Source organism: Anomalospiza imberbis, chromosome 4 (genome assembly GCF_031753505.1).
Source record: "Anomalospiza imberbis isolate Cuckoo-Finch-1a 21T00152 chromosome 4, ASM3175350v1, whole genome shotgun sequence".
Taxonomy (NCBI): Eukaryota; Metazoa; Chordata; class Aves; order Passeriformes; family Viduidae; genus Anomalospiza; species Anomalospiza imberbis.
In genome coordinates this window covers 23639648-23664116 of record NC_089684.1, presented here as the reverse complement: position 1 = coordinate 23664116, position 24469 = coordinate 23639648, and the positions used below count along the sequence as shown (strand labels likewise).

The following is a 24469-nucleotide window of genomic DNA, read 5'->3' as shown; positions in this document are numbered from 1 at the left end:
TTGGTATCTGCATGCAGCATAGGTTTGTGGCTGCTGCAGAATGTTAAATTCCCTAGTCTCTAAGAGTACAGTGAAAAATATAGTTCCATTTATTTTGCATACAATCTTTATGTTTTCGTTATGTTAAAACATTACTTTCTTCTCATATTTTCTGCTGTATAGAAAGAGAAGAAAAAGTTATGATGAATATCGTAACTTTTAATTTCTTTCTATGTAATCTGCTGTGTATTCTTTTGTTTTTCACTCTCCTTCTCAAAACTGATCTGTTGATAATCCTAGACAGGTGTAATGCCCTGGAACATGAGACCTCCTGTCTGACTTAAGGAGTTATTCTGCCGTTTGTCACAGCAGTCAAATTAAGGTGCATGCACACACACATATGCTATACTACAGAAGGATGAGTCAAATACTCAGCTGAATTTGATAACTGCTGGTAAATATTTGGCAAGCCAAATTAAAATTGTTTTAACTACAGTTTGTCTAGGAGAAACTTGCATAGCTCTTCACATCTGGGACCTGGGTCTGAAAATCCTGCACAGATGGTTTCCTTAGGAGACATTGTTTTGATATATATATATATATATATATATATATATATATATTCCTATTTATGCAGATATTTTAGTTCTTGTCTGTCACCAGCACTTCTATCTGAGGCCAGTCATATATGATCTAGCTTGTGGCACTAGAGAAAACTGAGGGTTTTTTTTCTGAAGATGAAAGAGGCGACAATGACAGAAGAATGAGACATAAATATGCATTAGAATAATGACATACCTCATTTTGTGTGGAGTTCCTTCAGCATTCCCAGTGAAGTTACTAGCATTTCTGGGGACTTGGCAGCCATAAAGTTGCAGTTACATAAGTCAAGATTCACAGGTAATGTTCTTATGTTACCTTTCACCTCCGTGGATCTACCTCATTCTCATAAGCTGAGATTCTGTCCACCTTGATTCTGAAAGAAAACCACAAATATTTCATCACTGTCCACCTGCAAGTACTCACCATCTACTAAACTTCCCATAATTCAGATTTTTAAGGAAAGGCTGAGGTACGTGATCCATAAGCATTGTTAGCAGCAAAATACCAGAGCCAGCCATGCACTAAATGAATTACTGACTTATATTAAACCAAGAGGTGAAAGTAATGTATAACATGTGTTTTCTTTTAGCAGCTATACATTAAAACAAGTTATTCCATTGTCTGCTCCATATAATCTGGATTAGTTCTATACAGACATGGATTGATGTGTTATTGCCTAGAAAGAATTTTGCTGATCTGGAAGCAGACTATTTACAGTGACATGGGGTGTAGAATGATCATAACAATCAGGAAAGGCACAAACCTCCTCAAAAGTATGAGTAAGACACGTGCTTACATTTCTGGAATGAAGTAAGTGAAGAATAATTACTTTATTCTGTATCTCGCGCTCAAGGAAAATATGGGTATGTACTACTCTTGGATATTGGAAACAAATGGTTAATTATATTGTGTAAGGCATTACAAGAGAAAACAATACTGGCCAATATATTCAGTCAGCATATACAAATTTATCGTTGTTAAGAGCCACTTCATAAATACTGTGCCTATCAAAAAAGTGCATTTATCCTAAGATCTCTAAATAAATGCTCACAAGAAAGGACTGCCTGAAAGAAAGGAAGCAAAAAGGAAATAGAGGTTTTCTTTTAAACAGCAGGCTCTCTGGGACATAATTATTGTAGTAACAACAACAAAAAAGTTACTGCTGGTCCAGACATGCTGTGTTTCAGATACAAGAAGTTACAGCAGACATAAATAACCCAGTTTGGATAAATGAGAAATCTGAAAAATCTGCTGAGAATGTTATTTCTGGCTCTGCTGTACTCAGTATAAGAGGCTGAAAATGCCCACTAATCCCAGCTTTCAGCACCTGGCCCTGAAAATGTCTGACATGTAGCTGAAGTGGAAAGGCTGGCACATGCATTTGAAATATTTTTTTACATACACTTTTAAGAAGATTAAGAATATGAGTTTACATGTTTGTGTGAAAAAAATGGTTAAGTAAAATCACAGCAATAAAGATAACCTTACGTCAGAGGGCAAGGCCCCAGTTTTGAAAAGGATTTAGAAATGTTGGAAATATTTGAAATAATGCCCTTTACCTTAAAGATGTGGCTGACTAAGATGCCTTATTTTCTACTTGTTGAGCTTTGCTGATACCTAGTAACTCAAGGAAGCATCACATGATACATGAAAAACTTTAATTCATGCTTGAAACTGGAAATCTCAGCATTATTCAAAGGCTACTTTAGAGTGCCATTTTTCTTCCCATAGTGCACCCAGTTTCATAATAGTATTTTGCTTTGCCCCAGAATGTATATGCTGGAGCCATGCTTTGTTTAGGATATACTGGCTGTGTTGTAAAATAACATTGTTACAAATTACCTGAGCAATTTCAAGTAAGCTTTTGCCATCACTTCCTGCTGTTCCAGCGTGTAGGGACGATGGGCTTATTCCTCCTACCTAAAGCTTCTTGTTCAGCTTTTCTCTTGGGAGACATCAGTGGGTTTTCTGAAATGGGTTTGTTCCTATTTGATGGCATCCCAGAGGAGGATGTGTTAGCATCTGGAGTGCTTAAGAAAATCATGACTATCTGGAGACACAGCAGATTTCTCACATTTCTTTGTCAGTCATGAAACTTCTCATTGAATGCCCTAAAACTTTGGTAGGCACCTGCTTTAACAGGCATCTAGTTTTCTCTCTGTAATTATTTTGGTGGATTTCCAGTTCTCACAACCATATGTTTACACAGAGGTTGTATTTCAGTTGGAAATTCATTTTATTCTGTTCTTCATAGCCGTGGCTTCCATATGTTGTTGAATTTAGTTAGTACTTGTGCTTTCTGTATTGATGTTCGTTTTTCTGATCTTCCCTGGCCATAGAAAATGGAACAAATCCTCTACTGGAGTGGAAAAATCATGAAGAATTGAGAATTTTATAATTCTGTATTTCAGGGCTCAATTAAAAAAAAAACCCTGAAATTTTAAAATGTATTATTCTTGCTATTAATACTTTTGATTTCTAAAAGAAAAAAGCAAGATGTACCTTTCTACATTTTTACCTATTTACCTCTTTTTTTTTACATTCTTGATAGTTTTGTCTACGCACTCTTATTTATTCATTGCAGAGTCAGGTAGGCAGCTGTCTGGTTAACTTGTAACACTAAGTGCCCTTTGATTTCAGTGAAGTTTTGTACCTCTTTAGTATACAGAGGATTAAGAAACAGTCATTTCATCTATTGTTTCCACAGCCCTCTCACATTAGCATAAAAATATCTATCCTCCTGCCCCAAACATAGAAAAAACTAAGTTATAGAACCTTTTGTCATAGCAGAGTTATTCTAAGGCACAAACAACTAAAATCACTTTCATTTTTCTCCTATTAGCTAAACATTTTAAGCTTTCTCCGTTCCCTTTTGCGGAACAGAGCATGGAGAAAAAGCTCCACATTTCAGGGCATGCTCAAGCAAACGTATTCTTAAGCATCAGCACACTAATCTTTCTCTGTTTTGAAGAAATTTTATGAACAGAATAAAATGATGCAACTGTTGTTTCATGCAAGTTGTGGCCAATGAAAAATGCTTTCCTGATTGTGAATGCTTGCACAGTATTAAAGCTTAAAACAATAAATGTCTATAGGCCCTATTCTGACCACAGTTGTTTTGTATAAATAAAATAGAGCTTTCAGCATCCCTGCAGATTTAGCACACTTTGCATGTAAGCTGTGACAAGGCAGTGCATAAGCACATCAAGAGAGCTTAGCACAACCGAGGGGGTAGGCAGTGGTACTAATTGGATTAGTGGCCTTAAAACAACTGATAACTAGTAGAATTAAGTTCACTGACAAATAGCATTTCCCTGCTTTCTTATTCCCCTTTGATCTTTAGCATCTCCCTTTCTTCTTAGTATGTCTTCCTTCCAGGAGGATTTTTGATCCTCCTTGGGTGTGCCCTCCAGTGATCCCTGGTATATGTCTCCCAGCTGTGATCTTGGAAGGAGTAGGAGGCCACCTGGTGTCTTAAGTTTTAGCTTCCATATTTTTCAGATTCTGTGCTGCCTTGGTGTGTAACTCTGAACTTCGTGTTAAGTGTTGTAAGTTGTCTTCACAGGGTAGGTAGACGAAACAATCCTTTTCCAGCCTGAGAACTAAGGACAACCATTGCAAGCCTCAAGCCCAAAAAGCATAAACAACAATGAATTGAAGAGAGCGAGCAGGGAGGATGGGACTTCATGACCTGAAGCTGTAACTGGACAATTAATCCCAATATGTAAATGGACCAAAACTTATACAAGTGTGGGACCTCGTGATCAGTCATCCATTTTGTGACCATTTTGGGTTCATCTTGGGTGTAGCCCTGGCCAGGGTCTTGTACTGGTGTATCCTTTAAGGCCTTTTAATAAACACCTACTTTATTCTTGGACTCTGTCCACCCTCTGTTCTAAGTCAGCCTCTCTAGGCATCACACCCATGGATGTATACTCAGACTCAGCAGGCACGGACCTTCATGTTAGTCCTGACATGTAAATGTCTCAGCTTGAACATTCAAACAAGCAACAGACATTTATGGTGTTATCCATGAAGAGGAAATACACAGATGAAAGCTAGAATGTCTTCCTTGAATAAGATAAAAACTAAACGGTATCATTGTTAACTGTCTTCTGAAATTTATAGTTATCTGCTGAGATTAAAGTGTTTTTTAGGGAGATGGTGTCTGTAGCCTATAACGAAGATTTTAGGACTTTATTATTATTCCTGGTTTGTCTTGGAAGCTACAAAAATATTAAGAGCAGCACTAAGTCATCATAGTACCTTGTAGGACTTGTTTTCTTTATGTACTGAAGACATGAACTAGTGTCTGTTTAGCTACTTCTAAACCTTGATTCAGCATCTTTGGAATTCAGTGGAGTGGGCATAATGCATTTAACGTCTATTCAAAGCAGGGCAGGGAGAAGGAGTAGAAATGAAAAAGGAAGAAATGAAACTAAATGGATGAGTTACAAGGAATACAGTGATACATAAGATTGTTATTTTAGTGGAAGAAGAGAAATGGCAGAAGGGAGAAACAGATATAAAGATAAGATTTTGTAAAAAAAAAAAAAAAACAACAAGCTAAATGCACATACCTGAGTGGCTGGTAGGAAGGAGTCAAACCAAAACCCCACATCTCAGACCAGCAAGAATTTCTAGTCTGCTTCTGCCACAGATAATCTCTTCTAAAAGAGGCAGGGGTTCAAATTTAATTGGGCCAGCTCAGCCAGTCAAGCCATTAATCTTGTCTGCAAAGATTTCTACTCAAATGTCCTGCTAAAATTTGGGGATCCTGATGAATATTTTTTAAGAGGGAGTTTTGGTTCAAATACTCCCTCTTATAAAGTGTTCTTTCTTTTTGCTGAAAAAGGATGTTTGTTGCATCTTAGCTCATGGGCTGTTGCCTTGTCATGATATTGTACACACATAATCCAGAAATGTTTCCTCATTAAGAGCTGTATACAATATATTTTTACAGTATAACTATACTTAATCAAAGTGAATGTTTTTTATTGGACTGTCTCCTAGTAAACTGGCTTACCCTAATGATACTGAATGGTAATCACTGCTGCTTAGTGGAATTATATTTTACATAAATTCCCCTTAATAGTGATGTATTTAGTTAGTGCCAGATAGTTAAATGTTTATCCAAGTGTTAAATTCCAAGTGCTATTCATTGAATACACAATGTGCCAAATAAAGATTAACTATTATATTTTTTTCTTTGCAGAAAGCATAAGTGAATAGCAGTTCCAGATAATAGAATTGACACATCTTTTTTTTAGATTGCCTCTGTATTGCATTTTCAAAAGGCAGGCCTTTTCTTTTGCCTCCGTATTGCATTTCAAAAATGCAAAGGAAAACGCCTACCTTTTACCAAAAAAATTATATTTAGCGATCATGTAATTCACAATTTCAGGTCTGCAGTTTCATTCTTAGCTTTGCCCCAGTCCCTTATAACTTAAAATGCAATCTTTTTAAGATTAGGTTTACTTTAAGCTACTCTGATAGCACAGCTCACTAAAAATACCAGCAGATTAAAAAATTCCTTTACGTGTAGACATACTCTTTCAATAAGCAAATGGTGGAATTTCACAGCAGGCATTTCAGCTCACTTAAGTGCACTCTTAAGAGATTGCTTGAAAGGAGCATGAAACATTTCCTGCATATAAAATGATCAGCTTTCAAATTTGATTTGATAAAAATCAATATAAGCTAAATATAAGTTAATAAGCTAAATCAAATTTGGAGGAGGGATTTTACTCCAGCAAAAGGACCAGCATTTGTTATACATTTTGAATACCTAAAGTATGAGAATACCCTTTACCCTACAACATGTACTAAGTTCAGTCAGTACAAGTAAGAGAGGAGGCAGGGGAAAATGTCCACAGAGGCTGAATACAAAACACAAAGATGTGAGTGTATGACATTTGTACTAAGATGCCAGACAACAAACTTGGCAGCTGAGGCACTGACATCAAACTCTTTCAGCAGCCTTGCTACTGAAGTGGTTATATCCTGGAGAGGGTGAGTCAGAAAGGGGGAACAGCTCAGATAAATCCACCAGCTATATGTCAGGGCCCGATACTGGATGCAGTTCAGGAGCCCAGGGGTGCCAAGCTGCCTAACTTTAACATTCTGCCTTGTGCTGTGACCTATTCATGGAAGTATATGTTCATGTCTCTTCATTGAAGGCAAAGATGTCACATATTTTTTTACTTCATTGGTACCTGCAATAGGCTATTCAACGGGGAGAATCTCATCCTGCAATTCACTTTTATACTTTGGATGTAGCTTTTGGAGAATTTACTCATCGGGACTCATGCAGTTAGTTGATTGATAAATCTGTCTCTCCATCTGTCCTTCCTTCCTTGTTAGAGCTGAGATTTTAATTACAAACATCTGTGTACTGTCTCTTTCTTCATTAAAAATAGGAAGTGAAGTTGCCCTGTAGCTGCTGACAGAGACAAAACAGCAAACACCATGATGGAAACATTTGTACAGCTAAAGGAGAATCCTCCCTCCTTGCCTAATAGGTGTCTAATTTCAAGGATAACTGAACAGGCAGATTTTGGGGATTTCCCCATGTGAGGAGGAGCCTGCCAAAAAGAAATCAAATTTCTACAGTTATTTTTTTATACATAAATTATTATTATTAAAAGACTTCTTTTTCCCTGTTTAAATAACTCTTGGTAATTGGAACAGACTCTTTGGTTAAGGTTTGTTAAACAAAACCTCTTTATCAGTGGTGCATCATGAGAGCATATAATTTGTTTTTCTGAGCTTCTTAACAACTCACTTTTTGTGCTTTTGTAGCCAGAGTAAAATCTTCATTTAGTGGTTTGAAAAATACAGTAGGAGGCTGTGGAGAGAGGGACAATGTTTCTTGAGGGAGGCTGTATATGGAGAGAGCATCAGTGCTTACACTTTGTCACATGAATCTTCTTGCTGTGGTGGTTAGGAGCATGTGTCAGTTCAAAAGATATCCCTTGTTCCCTTCATTCTCTTCCCTTCTGCCTTGTGAAAGAGCAGATGGAAGATTCCTTTCATTATATATGTGGTTCATTTTTATTTATTCATGTGTTCATCTTTCTCTTTCTGATGAGAGTGCAAGTAGGAGGAACATTATCAAGCCAAGGTGAATTTCTGCAGTAGTTCCAGTAGGTTTATAAAACATCTTTGCAGCTAGAAAGACATGCATTTTGCAAAAGAGTGCATGGCAACCGTGGTTTGCTTAATAAAGAGGACCCTCACGAAGCTGTTTATTCAAAATTCTGTGGTGTGACACTCCACAACATGGGAATTATTGCAGTGCTAGCCACCACGACTGTAGGGTTACTAAAAATAGTGTAACTTAGACTCATTGTTCAAAGGGGTTAAGGAATGGTGAGTCTACAGCTTTCTTCTGCTAGCAGGGCGCTGCTGAGAGATATTCCTTGCCTTTCCCTTCCCCATTTCTGCCTTTTATTTCACTTGAAGGTGTACAATATAATACAGAGAGGAGAGAAGAGTGAATAGAGAGAAGTGAAATTTCAGAGCAAAGAGAGCTGAGAGGGAAAAGAGTGTAGAATTTTAATTTGAAACACATCAGATTTTTTCTCCTATGATTTCTGCTACTTAATTAATCAGTCTGATAGCCGTGGTGCTCAGCTCTCCAGCTCTGATCTGTGGCATTAAAGATTTCCCTGCCCACACCCTTAACTACTCTGACTTCAGGCACTGCAGAAAACCACAAAAAGCAAGCATATTGACATTTTAATCACTCAGCTATGACATTAACAAGATTTTGACACTACATGATCTAACATACCCTTTGTCTTGATATCGAGTGATACGAAGAAGCATCTAAAGCAGCAGGATTAACCGTAGAGGGTTTTCACCTCCAATTATGCTGTGTTAGACTGTGTGCAAAAGGGCTGCTTTTAATGCAGCATTATTACAGTCCTACAGTTTCTTTGCTTTAAGACAGGACAGCTCTAGGTGTGGGCTGGTGTAAGCAGACTGAAAATCAGCCTTTAAAAGAAAGCATTTGAAACCACAGATACATCACAGATAGCAAAAGGATTATGAGGTGTGGCACCCTAATGTCAGGCTATATACATTGCTAGGTTTCTTTCAGACACAAATTTAATGGATTTTAAAGGGGATGCAGTTCTGCTAAAGGAATGGTGGCTCTGATTTGCTTTTTAGCCAGTATAGAAACACAGGAGGAGAATATGTGGTAGAGATTTGCCTGGGTCTTTCTTGCTCCTGGAGAATTTTTTTCGGTCTACATGCTCCAAGTACAATTGAAATAGCAATTTAAAAGATGACAGCTGAAATAAGTTTTCAAAGTAGTTTACCCTCTAATAATTTATTAGGAAGCCCAGAATGAAACTAGCATGCAGAAGATTGATATCCTTAATAAATAATACCTCTTTAGTGCATACACACAGAGAGACAGGAAGCCAGGCGGGCTTTCTGCAGCCTCTGAAGAGAACAAATAAAGGCAGGAGTTGAGGGTTGCCTATGCTAAAGCCACTAGCAGTTTCTAATTCTCAGCAAGCCTACCTTATTTCTCCTAGAGCCAGGCAGTGGTAGGGGTACCAGCTCTGTGGCAGTATTGATGTGTGGTCTCCTGGTCTCAGGTTCTGCAGAATCAGAAACAACTGATGGTTTTTACAATCATAGTGAAAATACTGCTACATAAACATGACAATCTATTGTCCACTCCAAAAAATAACATCACACACATCATTTCTGTTCCTGTGTCCCTGTATGTTTTACCTATTTATACAGGACACATGTTATGTGAAGCTGAGCACAAAGGAGTCACACACAGGACTGTTTGCTCATGTTTTGTAAGTGAAGCAATTGTCCCATTTGGGCACTATAAGAAATGCTTATATGCCTACAGCTGTACTGAAATAATCTTCAAGACTTCCAGCTTGATAAGCTCTTCTACAGACATGCATTTTAACACTTAGTACCAGAACTGAGTGTACAGCTGACTCTGCAGACAAGTAGAGGGTGGTTGAAGATCTTCGTCTGAACTTTGCAGGACAGCCCTGTGAATCATTTGCCTGTTCCGTCTTCCTCCTTTAAAAGAATATTAAAAATACTGAGCAAAAATGCTATATTTAAAAAGGCAATTTTAGGTTTATAAATAAGACATCTTGTTCCAATTAAAATACCCTTCCTTGTTTAAGCATTTCAAAACTCCAGAAAGATTGGTTTCCTGTAACAAAAATATCTGCTAATAACACGTGACTTATTAAATTAATTTGTATATTACAGCACATTATTTTTTTCTCACCTTCTTTATTAGAACTTTCATATGATGAACACAGAATCCCTTTCAGATACTAAACAGAGGAATGTACATGAGGATGGAAGAGTAATTTTCCTGGCACATTCTCTTAGGATGCTTTATATGGAGGATCTACTATAAACTACTTGCAAAGACTTAGTGTCATACTGTCATCTCTCTATTTTGAAACTGAATTAATTTGTATATTACACCAAGTGTAAATTGTATGTGTTCTGCAGAGGAAGAGCAGTGCTTACTTAGACTTGGAGTAGACAAGCTGAAGCACCCTGTGGCATTTTTTACACCTAAGGCAATTCCTGGCAAAAATGCCTCAGAGAGCACTGTGGGCTGATAGTAGTAATTCTGCCTGATGCTAGAGTAATGTGCCTTTCCCCAAAATAATGATGCTTGAGCACTTACCCAGGGTAGAGTAGAGGTAGGGGTGTTCTGCACTCACTGCTGGTCAAATTAATCCGTCTTCCCTCCTTTTTGACTAGCAAAAGTTTGACATTGGTACCCAACTGGCTAACAAGAAACATTAGGATTTTGGTTTGAAGAGATGAGTGAATATATAGGTGAATATATAGGTGAATATAGGTGTGAATATATATGAGTGAATATAGGTGTGTCTCCTCTACTGCTTCAGAGTAGCAACAAGTCACTGGTCAATTTTCATCTGTGTGATTCCAGGTAATTGATTTCCCAGTTTCTGAGAGGTCTGTTAGGGCTGTGCTTTCATGGTGCTCACTCTCTGTTCTTAATAAAATAAATCAGGGTATATCTGCTGCACACAACTTGCCTGGAGAAGCCTTTAATTTTATTTTCCCACTTCTTGCAGGATATATTTAGTTCTACTTATGTAATTTATGCTTTGCACAGTAATGAGTCCATCAACTACAGACCAAAAAAAATAGGACTGGATACTGTATATCTCAGCAGCATGACAGGACAAAATGCATTAATGTCTCCTGCCTACTAATACATGTTCACACATATCCATATTGTGCATTTTGAATTCAGTACTTTGAGTTTTGAACTTAAGGGAGAGAGAAGTTCTTCCTTAACAGAATTCTAAGATGTCTGGACTAGTCTTTAGTCCTGATACGATTTTCTCCAAATTCAGACTTCCATTTTGCATGCCTATGTCCACTGGAAAATATTGCTACTAAGTATATGCTATATGTCAGAGTTTATAAAAGCGTTCAAATAAGCCATAAGATCTTTTGCCTTATATCTTCTGAGAGGTTTTTTCAGTGTATTTCAAAAATTGCAGTTAACTAGATAGCAAACAGGTTAATAATAATTAGCACTTACATTATTCATGAGATGCTGAGATTACTCTTTACTGATGCCTAATCTGTTTGTAATCAGATGTCATCACTGACATACTGTAGCTGAGTGGTCCTAGCCAAATACCAACATCCCAAATTGGAATTATTTACAGAAATGGGCGGCATAACTGCAGTCCAGACTTGAAGTTCCCTGTTTTCAGTCTGTTTTCTGTCATGTAGACATAACCAGCTCTCAGACACCGAAGCATGTACATACTCTGTGCAAGCCACAAAACCCATGGGAGTCACATCTGCCAGCCTTGTGCTGGCTTCTGTTCAGGGGCAGCTTGAGTGGATCTCTCCCACTCTTAGAGGCAGCAGAGTGGTCCTGGGGCTGCCACATATCAAATTCAATTGCAGCCCTGAGAATGGGGAAAGTAAGGAGGAAGAGAAGAGAGAAGATTGAATGTTATTATCAATTTACAGGTGAAGTACAGACAAAGAGTGGTTGCAAACTGCATTCAGATGGATTTGTTTTGCTTTGCAAAAGCCATCACTTGGAGCATCTCACAGTAAACTCTGAAGTATGCAAATAACTTCCCTTATAAATGGCTTAAGAAGTCATGTGCTTTCTAAAATGATAGCTGCCATCTAGTTGTACTGTGTGTCACACTAATATTCATCTCAAATAGGCCATTTTTCAAAGTGTTAGCAAAATATGTCAAAGCATCTAGTACCTTATATTTAACTGGTTTTTGGTTTGTTACAGAGCATTGCTGTTGGCCAGCAATGTTAGGTGGGGCCCTATTAGGGAGCAACTGCACAATTCCTCTTACTACATACAGAAAGGGGAAAGCTTTTGTCACAAATCTTTGTTATCTACTACAGGAAATCCCTTTTCTTTCTACGAAGTCTATGCTGGAGCTACTCAGTAACAGAGTTAACATAGAAGATATTTAAGTGAGTGTAAGAGGAGTCTACAACCAGGATCATTTTAGTTCTCTTCACCAGTTTCTGATTCCTACACTGCATTAACCTGTACCCTAAACTGTAAGAACTTTCCCCATCATTCCTTGAACATTTCCATTAATTCATCTCTTGAAAGTGTGATGCCTTGACTTTTACATAATACTTTTACCTGCTGCATATCACTTTATGATCTTTACTCTTACAGTCTCTCCAGTATTTTCCCCATGTAAGCATGAGTATGTATCTGTATATACTTACATAGCAGTCACCTTTTAAAGGTCAATTGATTAGAAATGGCAGACTATTGTGTTCTATGAGTACATCAGATAAAATAAGTATGGTAACTGAACTAACAGTTGGCTTCTTATATGGGAAATAATGACTATCATAATTACTTTTGAGAAGACTTCCCTTCTGCTTTTCTTTCTGTTCTTCCCCAAAGCAATTTGATGCACAAGTGATTTTTGTATGATGTGTTTTTCAGATATGGAGACAAGTGAAAAAATCCAGAAAAGTGGAGTTCTTCAGGTGTTCGCGAGTCTGTTGACGCCACAATCTTCCTGCACAGCAAAAGTAGCTAACATCATAGCAGAAGTAGCCAGAAATGGTGAGGTTTTCTACAAGAACTTTTCTGCTGGAACATCTTCAGTTTTTCACCTCACTTGTCAGTATGTTTTACTTCATTTATGTTTTCATTTTATAGATTAGACACCCTTCATGTCCCTCCCTTTCACTCTTTTTGTTTTGTCTAATTTTTTTCTGTACTTTTTAATACAATCAAAAAAGCAGTTAGCTGCTGGAATTTCTCTTATTTTCATTCTGTTTAGTTTTTAAGACAGTAATGTAATTTATTAGGCAGAAATAGCCCACCACTGATGAGATGCATTTCTATATGAAAAGCATGTAGAAAAAGAGACATGCACAATGTGTGCAGCCAATTATGCATAGAGCCCATTGTTGGAACAGTAGCATCTATACAGATGGTTATGGGATAGTAGATCATTTCTTTGGTCTGAGATTTGTCCTAAGATTATAACCATTATGAGTCCTTTGATGCCACGCTGAAACAAATTACCTAAAGAACATTATATGTGTTAGAGTAAGAGCCCAAAGTCCCAAATAAGAATCAGCTCAATTTTGGTATGTATTTCATATATACAGTATATAACATCGGAAATAATGAAAAAATTACTTAGGTTTTTCTTTAGACAGGATTATCTTAAAGCTCACCCAATACCTGCATATCTTGAGCCCAGAGGAATGGCCAGATACGTGCAAGCAGACGCTATGGGCAGACCCTGTGATGAGGGTGGAGGACATTTGTGGCTGACTTTTCTCACCCCTGGACTTGCTGCTGTCACGGCTGAAGAGGCACATATTCCATTTTGGACTTTCCTTCCCCACAGGCCAGACAGAGAAAAGTAGAATGCTTAACTGCTGTCCTGGCAGCCTCATCCCTCTACCTTTGTAAACTCTCATGCTGATGCCTGTTCAGGGAAAGGGCTACATTTCTGCTGACTCTTTTTACATTCCATTTCCACCTTTTCTGAGGAATCACAAACTACATCTTCTTATTGATACCCCATGATGACCTCCACCCAATTTACTGGTTTTAAGACAGAGGTATATATGGATATTCAGAAACAACACTAACAAGAAAAGAGATATGTTTAGTTTTTAAGTGTTAAAATTATTTAGATAAAGAGCCAATAAAAGATGTATACATAGAAATTTAAATTTAGAAATGTTTCAGAATGATAGAGATTTAGGTAAATATATCATGGGTTTTTTCCTGTGCTTAGTGAATTGATAATAAGTATTTTTAGAACAGCACTGTCAACCATGTGTCCTCAGAGTTGGTCCTTTTAGCTCCTACCCAAGAAGGGAAAAGTTAATAATAAAATCAATGTTCACAATAGCTAAAATGATTACTATAATTATTTCCTCAAAGATTCCCTTACAGAGCATTTTAGCCAGTATCTGAAATCACACATGAAATGTCTGAATAGTTTCTAATGTGTCCTTTTTCCTGACAGCTTTTAAACTGATGGATTATGTACACTTTCAGAAAAGCTGGCATTTTACCTGGTACATCATACAAAATAGCTTTTGTCTTTTTCTTAGAGCCATTAGCAGGTGTAACTGGGACCTCTGTCAGCCAAGGTTAAAGTGAAGATATTCAGAAATTATTTACGATCCCAGTGCTTTCAAGACTGAGATCATGTGGGTATTTCCCATTGGATTCTAACTCCATTGGAATAGTTGCTTAAGCAGGATAGGAGGGAATACGTAATTTGAATTCTGTTGTTTTCTTTGTTTTATTGCATAAAAATACAAGAGTTTAATGATTATATGGTACCTGTTTTCAGCAAACTTCAGGGCACTTTGAGAATTTGTGTTATCAACATTCAATGGCTAGTAGGCATTAAACCCATTCCCTGAGTGGTCATGCCATGCAGTACTGGCAGAATTTGGAGCAGAGAATGTGACTTTGGGTGTTACTGATACAGGAGCATCTTTTCCTTCCACACTTCTTGTTTTCCTCTTATATTCCCCTCATCTGATCATATGTACACACACCACATCACATCAAATCTCTCTACTTGCCATGGCAGCTTTGTCGTGTTTCGTCTTTTCACCTCTTCATGCTCTTGCTGTTTCACCTCTTCTGCTTACATGACTCTTCCTCCTCCCAGCTTGAGCTCATATTTTTTAATCCTATTTTAAACACCCAGACATACAGAACTCCCTTTAGTCACTCATGTCTCTCCAACTACAGCCATTTGCCCTTCAACTGTGAGCATCATGAAGGCTCAGATGGACTTGTTACATGGAGTTTCTCTCGCTGCTGTGGACCTTTTAAACCCTCTTCCAAGACTTTTAGTATTGTCTTCTTTGCCGGGTGCAGGAATGAGAGAACATCATCTTCACAGTCTGTAATATTACTACACAATTACATTTCATTTTCAAAATCTTGTCCTTCTTTTAGTTTATGTTACTCTGTCCTCAGTGGTTCTTCTCCTAACTTCTTAAGCAATTCTTTGCTGTTTTCTTCAAAGGATCTGCTTCATTTTTCTCCCAGTTTAGTGGAAACCTTTTAAAGACTCCATTCTCAATTACCTTCTCATCCTTTTATTACTTCTGTGTAGTATCAGCTACAAAAGTAGTTGCAGTTACATTTTTGTTCTTGTTTCACAAATCTATTTTGATACATATGGCACCATTTCTTTTACTTCTTGCTCTTACATGACCTTGATAACGACAAGTTTGCTCAGCATATTGACCAATGATTCTGTTGCTGAAAAAGCTTCTGTTCGCTCCAAATGGAGGGAGGGTGGAGGAAGGGTTTCTTACTCCTTTTCACCATGCGAGGAAGAACCTAAACAAACAGCAGAACAGACTTGAGACCTCTCAGTCTTTTTGGAGAGAACAAGTTTCATTTCCTGATACGGCCTAGGAGAAAAAAATCCACCTGACTTTGATGATGTAGAGAGTATGGTAAGTTAGTGGGTGTAAAGGAAAGTGATGCAGGGGTAGCTGAAGAACAAGGAAGAGTTTTTACAAGCAATTGAAAGGAAGAGGCTGAGAGGACAGAGAAGACAGAGGAAGAACTAAATACGTCTAATACATAAACATTGCAATGAAGTTGAAAGTGGGCAATAAAGAAATATACTGAATGTTACAAGGATGTGGCAAGACCAGTTTTAAAGACCAGATGTATCTGATATCTGTTATGTTCATTACAATGGATACTATCACCATCTATCAAACTATAGCATCTAGCTACAGTTCTACAGTATTACAGTACCTTGGGAAGGTGGGTTAATTGTGCTCACATCTATCTTTTCTTGGACCTGTGCAAGTGTATAGATATTGCTTATTCTTCTTAATCTGTGTGTTGATGTATCAGAGTTATATCATCACATGATATTTGCTTACCTCTGACAATTCTTTAGCTAAAGTAACACTGCAGGCTTAAATACAAAAGAGACTAGATTTTGTAGCAACCAAAATCAATTGGTAGCTACCAATTGTAATAGATGCAACAAACAGAGTATTTGAGAAGATGTATTTGTACTTCAAGCATTGTATGAAATCTTTGAGTTATTGGCATGAGGAATTCTGTTGATCCAGAATCAGGAAAATTTTCTCATCTGTTTTTAGGAGGATTGTACACCCCTGGTTCATTCTGTCTTATAAATGATTAAGTAACACAAAGGTAAACTGACTCTGAAAGATCCAATAATGTCTAGGATCAGGAAGAGACATAACTTGCCCCTCTACTCAGCCCTGGTGAGGCTGCATCCTGATTAGTGTCTGGTTTTGGGCTCCTCTGTACAAGAGAGATGTGGAGCTCCTGGAGCAGGTCCAGCAGAGGTTACAAGGGTGAGAGGGAACTGAAGCGTCTGTTACAAGGAAAGGCTAAGGGAGCTGGGTCTGTTCAGCCTTGAGAAGAGATGACAGAGAAAGGACCTTACCAATGTATGAGGAAGAACTTCTTTAATGTACGGGTGACCGAGCACTGCAGCAGATTGGCCAGAGAGGTTGTGGAGTCTCTTTCACAGCAGATATCCAAGAAACATCTGGATGCAATCCTATGCCCTGTGCTAGGATGACCCTGCTTAAGCAGAAAGGTTGGACCAGATGACCCATTGCAGTCCCTTCCAATCTTACCCACTCTGTGATTCTGTGCTAATTTGCAGTTCAGAACAAATCAAAAACATATTGACCATTTGCCTTACAATACTACATCTCTAAAGGGTGCTCTGTAGTAAACTGTGAAATAACACTGGTGTTATCAGGTGGTTCCTTCTATAAATCACCTTTTTTAAATGTGCAGCACAGTGCCTGCTTAGCTATGTCTCTTTCTGTAGAACAACTCTTTGTGTTTCTGACACAAACAGAATAGTTCTCTATGACTTGCATAGATGTAAAATAATTCTTTGGTTCTCTGAGGTATTGCAGGAAGGAAGGGCAGAATGCTTCCCCGTGGATGGGTCCTCTACCTTTCCTCCCATGGTGGGGGTCACTTAGACTGTGAAAAGCTACAGGCCTTTGGGCTTACATAAACTCTTGTATTTCTCATTCTCTTTGCCTGTTCTTTTCTTCACCTTCCAAATAAAATCCTGTTACTAAGCTCTTTTTTTTTAAATTCTCTCAAAGCAAAAGCTTTTCTGGAATTCTAACTAAGGCAATAGAGAGTAAAAAATGCTGCTCTAGAATACTAGTTTTAAGTCATCTTTTGTGTTATTTAGAAATTCTAGTTTATGTTGAATTTGTTGTGAATTCACTGTTCTTTTCAGCACTTCTTTGTGATGCTAAAAATATGCTTAGCCTGATCTATGTTAAATTAGTTTCCATGGAAGTCAATTAAATGCCCTTAATTCCTTCTACATTAGCAAATAATGGAAAGAATTAAGCCCAAATCCTGACTTGGGCTTATTCTCTAGAAACTTGCATGAGAACTTACACTGTTTGTCTGTGCACGTGTTTAGGGCACACAAAAGGCCCAGTTGCCAGGCCAGTGTAACTGGAATGGATGAAATTGGGACTGGCTAGCTTGGCATTAAGAGGCTTTGCTTTCTTTGCAGAATTCATGCGGAACCCCTGTGTGGATGCTGGGTTGATCCCTCCCCTGGTGCAGCTGTTAAACTGCAAAGACCAGGAAGTATTGCTTCAAACAGGACGTGCCCTGGGCAATATATGCTACGATAGCCGTGAGTGTTGAAATCTGCTGTATTTTGTACTTGCTCTTTGTGGAAGGGAGGGGAGTGTTTTGATGTTCTGTATGCTGTGTGCTGCGGGGTCATTTTCCTCTTTTCTTGGTTTTTATTTACCCCATGATTCTTCTGATTGGATGAGAAAATTGAACATCACACTTGCATAATGCTTTTGTAACAGAAAGATTAAAACACGTTTTCAATGTTGTAATATAACTGGATATAAAATAGAAAGGTTTTCTGATCCTGGGATTGGGTTTGTTTTTTTTTCAAACATAATGAACTAGGTTTTTAAGGAGCAGATGCTACATATGCAGAGGCACTGAACAGTTAATTTTTCCTCAGACAGAATGTGTTGGAATGGAACAGAGTCAGAATGGAACACTCATATTCTAACCAGTCTCAAATCTGTGCAGAGCTGCATATGTGGCTGAAATGATGCCTGAGTTATGTTGCCAATTCTCAAAATTCTTTGTGGCCAATCAGTTGCTCCAGGATTACATATTTGTAATTTTGGTAGTCAAGGGTGGGGGAGGGAGGGTGGGACGTTGGTGAGGCTTTTTAGCTTTTTATGGGCACAATAAATTTTTACAATAAAAAGCAATTGGGTTTTGAAATGCAATTGTGACTGCATGTGCTGATTACATGCATGGGTGTATCATCTGCAAAACCAAACTAGCAGTTGCAGTGTTTTGAAAATGTAGCCTCATTATCCCTTACTTCAAAATTTTGAAAACAGCCAGTGCACAATAAATATGGTGCAGAAGCAGAGACACCAGAAACATAATGCACATGAAGGAATTATGGATGTCTGCAAATGGGAAGTGAGATGAAATTGTAAAATCATTTTGGTATCCTGATAGTTAGTGACTTATTTTATATGGTGAGAATTTTTCTGCATACTGTTTTGCATTTACCAAAATTCTGCTGTATGAATACTGACTGTAGCCTTTCTCCTTGCTACTTTTCTTCATCTGCGTTTGAAAATTTACATTTTATGTTGTTTTAAATTACCTTGCCTTTGACCTCAGGGAAGTTAATCATATATTGTCATTTCCAGTTACAGACAACTACTGCTTGAGGATGTTAATGTGTAATTCTTTCATTTAGGGTTTTCTTTAAGGTGACAAATCAACTGAACAGCTGCTTCCCAATGGAAACTTCACAAAGAAGCTGTTAAGCTTCCTATAACATAATTTATTTACTATATTCTGTTTCAGGATTATGTATGAGATCAAGGTGCACTGGTTTATTTCATATAAGTAAAATTTATATAACTGTTCATGTCATTATTGTTCATCCCACGTTTTTTCATGAAATACAATAAGGGGCACATAGAAATGGTTTTGTAGCTTGAGGTTTTGTGGACTGCTGCTGGCTTTTACATTGCAGAAATTATCCTGTACAGAAAACTGTATTACTCACCTCGTGTTGTCCTTCTGTGGAGCAAAGCTAGCACTGATAAAATCTACAGTAGGCAGTGATGTGTTCTGTGTGCCATGTGTTGTCGTGCTCCTGTGGGAGGACAGTCACTACCTTCCCTGTGTATGTAAATAAAATTAATGAGTAAAGTGTAATAAAATGTGACAAAAATCAAGGTTAGCATATTGAATTTGAGTGGAAGAGACTATTTACAGTGTTTAGTTGTCACATCTATCCTATCTGACATTTTCTGTTAACTTAATGTGTAATTATTAAATAGTTGTTATGCACTCTATCCTAAATTCTTCTTTAGGACAAATACTTTCACTATGCTTATTACTAGAAAACTTAATATATTTCAGTTTTTTTACTATTGATTTTCCCTAACAAGGAGATATAAAGTATAAGAAAGACAGGATGTGGAAGCCAGTAATTCTAATTTAAAAAGTTACATATCAATAGTTTTGGTTTGTTTTTTTTTCCAATTGAGACAAAAGCATCTGTTGCCCTTCTGGTAATTGTAATTTGTATAAGAACTTGAAATACATCAGTAACTATATTTTTCCAATTATATGAGCTTTTTTTTGCACTTCTACTGGCCATGTAAGTATAACATGCAGCAATGAGGAATGTCTCTAAGTCCTAAATCAATGTTAGGCTGAGCCTATGCTATAAAGCCCATATTGGATGGCTCATAGCAATATGTCTTTATGTTGAAAGCCTAGTTGTCCTGTATAGCATGCATATACAGCTGTTTAGTGACAGCTTGTGCCAAAGTGAGTTAATCAGGGCACTATTTCTGAGAGAAGTTGGCATGGTGCAGGATGAAAGTTGTGGGACAAACAGCTGCTTCTGTAGGGAAAGCCCCTTAAAACTGGCCTTGAAGAGGAGAAGGATTACCTGAACTGTTTTTCCAAAGGAAAATGGGAGTGGTTTCTCAGTGTTCACAGATCCCAGAGTTGCTGCATGAAGGCAAGACCATTTCCCCATAAGTTCAGGAGTGGCTACTCCTGGAAAACAGCTACTATGGAAAGGTAATTAATTACTAAGTCCCAATGCTGAAAGAGATTCAGTACCTCCCATAAGTTAAAGGGGAATTACATCTGGCCAAAGACCTCCCTGAACAGATTCCTTTCCTCACAGAAAATATGACATGAAAACCTTTTGACTTACTAATAAATTTTCATGTCTATTATGTTTGAGGTAGACATGTTATTGTCTGGGTGCTCATATGTGTTAGCCCTCGAAAAGATGACTTAATTACCTATTTGAACATGGGAGAAAATACAGAGAATTAAAGGCATTGCATAAACAGTTAAAGAGGAAAAAATAGATCAAACTTATACCAAGCAGCCTTGAGAGCATCCTTTTTAAAGTATTTGTTTCAAAGAAGTCTGTGTTATGTGAATCTCTGAACGTCAAGAATACAGGCAAATATAATTGCAAAGCAGGGTAGAATGAAGCTTTGTTAGTTCTGATGAGTTTCTGGTCTTCCAGCCTTCCTCGTGTATGCAGAGATACAAGAAACAATTGAGGCAGATAAAAAGATTTTAAGTCAGAAGTAATGAATTACAGACTGTCAGAAGCAACTGTATGCAGATTGTTCAGTGCAGCCCTACATTACTGCATGTTCCTGTACAGCCTGCGATTTTCTACACACTTTGTCTAGTAAATGCCACATACACCTCAGCCCCCAGATTTTCATCAAAGCAGAAAGTGCAAAGTAAATAAATGGAGACATGATCTCTCCTCCCTCCTGTTTTCGCCCCCATTGTATCTGCAGCCTGTACCAAGTACACCTCTTATACTTCCAAATTCCCAGACAACAGAGTCCTTGGCCACACTCATGGGCAGAATTTTATCAGACCTATATTATTAGGTGCAAAGCTCCTAGCCCATTCTTTCCTTTTAACCACCAGTTTTGTGGTTTTGCTTATAATCAAAGCTCAATTCTTAGGAATTGTCCAGTCAGAGCATAACAGCTATCCTAGCTGCTTCTCCACTCTTTATCCATGAGTCAAACTGTAGGTACCTTTCTACTGTCTGTCCATCACCTCCTGTCATTCCTCCCAGTGCTGTTTCTTTAGGAAGTTTGCTCTTTAAGGGATATTACAGAGTTACAGATGTTACAAATAAGGGATACCTCCCAAACTCTTCTAAGTTTTCCCTGCACCTTGGATCCACATGCAATGTAAAGATCTCATCTCCATTTTTTGAAAAGGTTATGTTTAATATGGTTCTTGCTGCAAAAAGCAATGTCTTAAGTCAGTGCAGAATGGCTAATTCTGCTGTAGATAAAGCCTAAGAATTATTTGCTACCATCAGCTCTGGCCATTGGGGTATTAAGTTAAAGCAAAGCATTATCCAAATTGCACCTCGTGATCACGTAATGAGCACCCTGGTGATTAGCACACCCTTCGGCTCTCTCTGGTGGCTTTTTTTCACAGTAGGCTGGGAAGAGTCTGGTGACTGGTCTCATGTGGCTGATCAAGTGCATGAGGGACAGGGAAACTGAGACTAGTTTTCAACTTAGGCCTACTTTCTTGCCAGACAAATAAGACAATGTGGCAGAAAGACAAAATCTGTCTGCAGCCAGGTCTCTCTCCTTCTCTGACCACACCCACACCAGTGCAGTTTGTCTAGGTGAAAGACCAGGCCAATCAAATAGATTTTATCAAGAATTTTAATGGACAATGATGCTATATTAAATTAGTATTATTTTCTTAGCAAATAATAGCCTCACAATATTTTTTACCATGAAGTTTGCAGTGCACATGCTATTTTAATCTCAGTGATCTTTGCACAGGTAACTTGTTAAATAATTCAGTTCTGAAGTGATTGACAAACTACTTTCTTGTGTTTTTATATAGCACTGTGCACATGATAGAGGCTGCCATACTTATGCTATAAAAGTGGTAATTCTAAGAGGAAGTGAAATGCTGGAATATTTAGAGCCTGATTCAGAAGCCATACAAACTAGAGGGAGGCATTCTGATTGACTTCAGTTGAGATTAGATTAGGCTCTTACCCATTAGAAAATATTTCCTTCCTGCTGTTTAGAGCATTCACATATTCTGAAAGCTAGCAAAGGGAATTAAAATCTCCATATATCTTGTAGTGGAAGTAAAAAATTTCCTGTTCTGCCCTTCCATAATATACATATTAAAGGTAGTGTTTTCAGACTTTGTGTAATCCAGAAGTTACTTCCTTTTTTACCACAGCCTTGTTTCTTCACGAAAATGCCAGCTTGGGTACATGTTCTTAGCAACCATTCTTGGTATATAGCATCTTATAGAGTTGGAAAGAAGCTAAAAATGCCAGCTCACTCTATATCTCTTCTGGCAGCTGCTTATCTGTCTTTCTCAGCAGGAGATTTATTGAGTCATTTTCTCATTTCCCAAGCTGTATATTTCTTTGTTATCTATTCAGTCTTACTTGTATTGATGGCAAGCCTCTTAGCTGAATTTCAGCTACGTGGCCTTTCACATAAAGCCAGATCCTTCTTCATCTCAGCCTCAACTCCAGAACATGAACATTTTATCATTTCTTGTTAGAAAGATCTTATACATGCTATAAATTCTGTAAACTCAGCTGCCTATCTTATAAGAATGTACAGATCTCTTGCAGGGATCTGCTATGAAAGGCTAAGTACAAAAATAAGAAGCAGCTCAATTGTATAGTTATGTTCTCTCAGGAGATACGAATAATTTCAGATCTACAGGAGAAAATCAGACACTTTAAAATAAAACATACTGGAAAGAAGTCAAATTCAGTTTTCTTCAAAAAATGGCATAACCTTTTTCATTACCATGTGGAAAACCAGCGGAATCCTAAAACACAACTGATGTTGATAGTGGTACACTACTGGCTAATCACTTTTATGAAGGTCACCCTGATTCATGCAGCTAGGCAGCATCTTACCACAATTTTTCACTTATCAACTAGATCCTACCAAATGCATATGCCACCTACTAAGCTGTTTTCCAAGAAATACTAAGAAATCAAGACGAGAGTCCTTAAATTGTTGCTTGAAAATTGAGTGGCTTGCTTGCAGATAATTCAAATTCAAGGTTTTGACTGTACAGTAATAATATAGTCTTTAGATCTGTCCTCTCTAAGGCATGCCACAGTCTTAGAAAACCATAGCATTTTTACTTTAGAGGTCCTTGATAATGCAGGTTTTTCTCCAAGGCTCTGCACACAAGTATTGTATCAGCTAGAAACTAGAGTGTATGTATGCCAGCATATACTTCCTCAGTAATATTGAGTTCTTACTAGCAATTAATCATGAATGTTCTTAGGAAGCTGTTAATATTATTCCAAGTTCTTATTTTACACCTGGCTTAAATGGTATCAGAATGATGAGGAAATCTTTCTAGATCATCAGGCGTTTGAGAGGTGATGCAAAACCCATGAGTTCTCAGGCTAGGCTCCTCCTAGGCTTCATGATTTCGGACAAACAGCAGTGACCCCAAACCCAAGACTTGCCTCAGCTGTTTGTAGATCCCAGGTCCACTTACTACTTTTTCAATTCTTGGAATAATTGTCTTTCTTTTTCTAGCAGGGAAAGAAAAGTACCCTGGTAGAATCCATGAATATGCTTTATGGTGGATTATTTTGATTTTGTTTTACTTTTTCCTTCTTGGGCATTTCCCAACCTATTCTAAATGGCCATAGGTTTCACTCTCTGAGACTGCTCTTCTGGCTGCTTTGGTGGGGATCCACAGCTCATTTGGGCTCTTGTCAGTAGCAGCCAGCAGAACACCCCTGTTCTGCATCAGACTGTGACCATGCCATGCTCACTTCACACCCTTCCTCTTGGAGAGTTTGAAGCTGAGAGGCAACATTGTACTGCAGGCCTGGGAGTAGGAACTCTTAATTGTGCTGTGCAGGTCTATTCTGTTAATAACATGAGATTCTATAAATGCCTATTCACCAGTGTAGAAAAACTGCCTGCTATTTTACTGTGTAATTGGGTTCCATGATTTATTTTGTGCTGTATGAAATACTAAGCTGGCTTTAGCTCTGACTTACACTCTCATAAACCTAGAGTAATTTGTTTGACTGCAATGGAATTGCTAAGGAGTTTCATAGAGTTATAAAATCAACTGAAGAGTCTGCGGTAAACATATTGTACATGAAAAGGAAGGCAAATCTACATTCAGCTTTGAGGACCTTTACCTGACTTTAGTATATCTATGTAGAACATTATCTTCTCTAAGCTGGCTTCT

At 37.8% G+C, this 24469-nt stretch overlaps 1 protein-coding gene and 1 long non-coding RNA gene across 7 annotated transcripts in view; one reads left to right on the top strand and one right to left on the bottom strand.

The window, feature by feature from the left end:
- The window catches only part of RAP1GDS1 (Rap1 GTPase-GDP dissociation stimulator 1), a 90823-nt gene that overhangs the window by 34605 nt on the left and 31749 nt on the right, over positions 1–24469 (top strand). For 3 of the 6 annotated variants that reach the window (XM_068187518.1, XM_068187517.1, XM_068187519.1), the window contains exons 3-4: positions 12581–12703; positions 17688–17813. In XM_068187518.1, coding sequence (XP_068043619.1) covers positions 12581–12703; positions 17688–17813 — 249 coding nt within the window. Of the gene's footprint in view, positions 1–12580; positions 12765–17687; positions 17814–24469 lie in introns of those variants that run through there. The other 3 variants (XM_068187520.1, XM_068187522.1, XM_068187521.1) reach the window with 3 other exon arrangements.
- On the bottom strand, positions 781–12587 carry LOC137472457 (uncharacterized). Its single transcript, XR_010998194.1, has 5 exons — positions 12451–12587; positions 11437–11549; positions 9118–9197; positions 2142–2941; positions 781–955 (listed from the first exon to the last, which is right to left on the bottom strand). It is a non-coding gene; the product is annotated as an uncharacterized lncRNA (long non-coding RNA).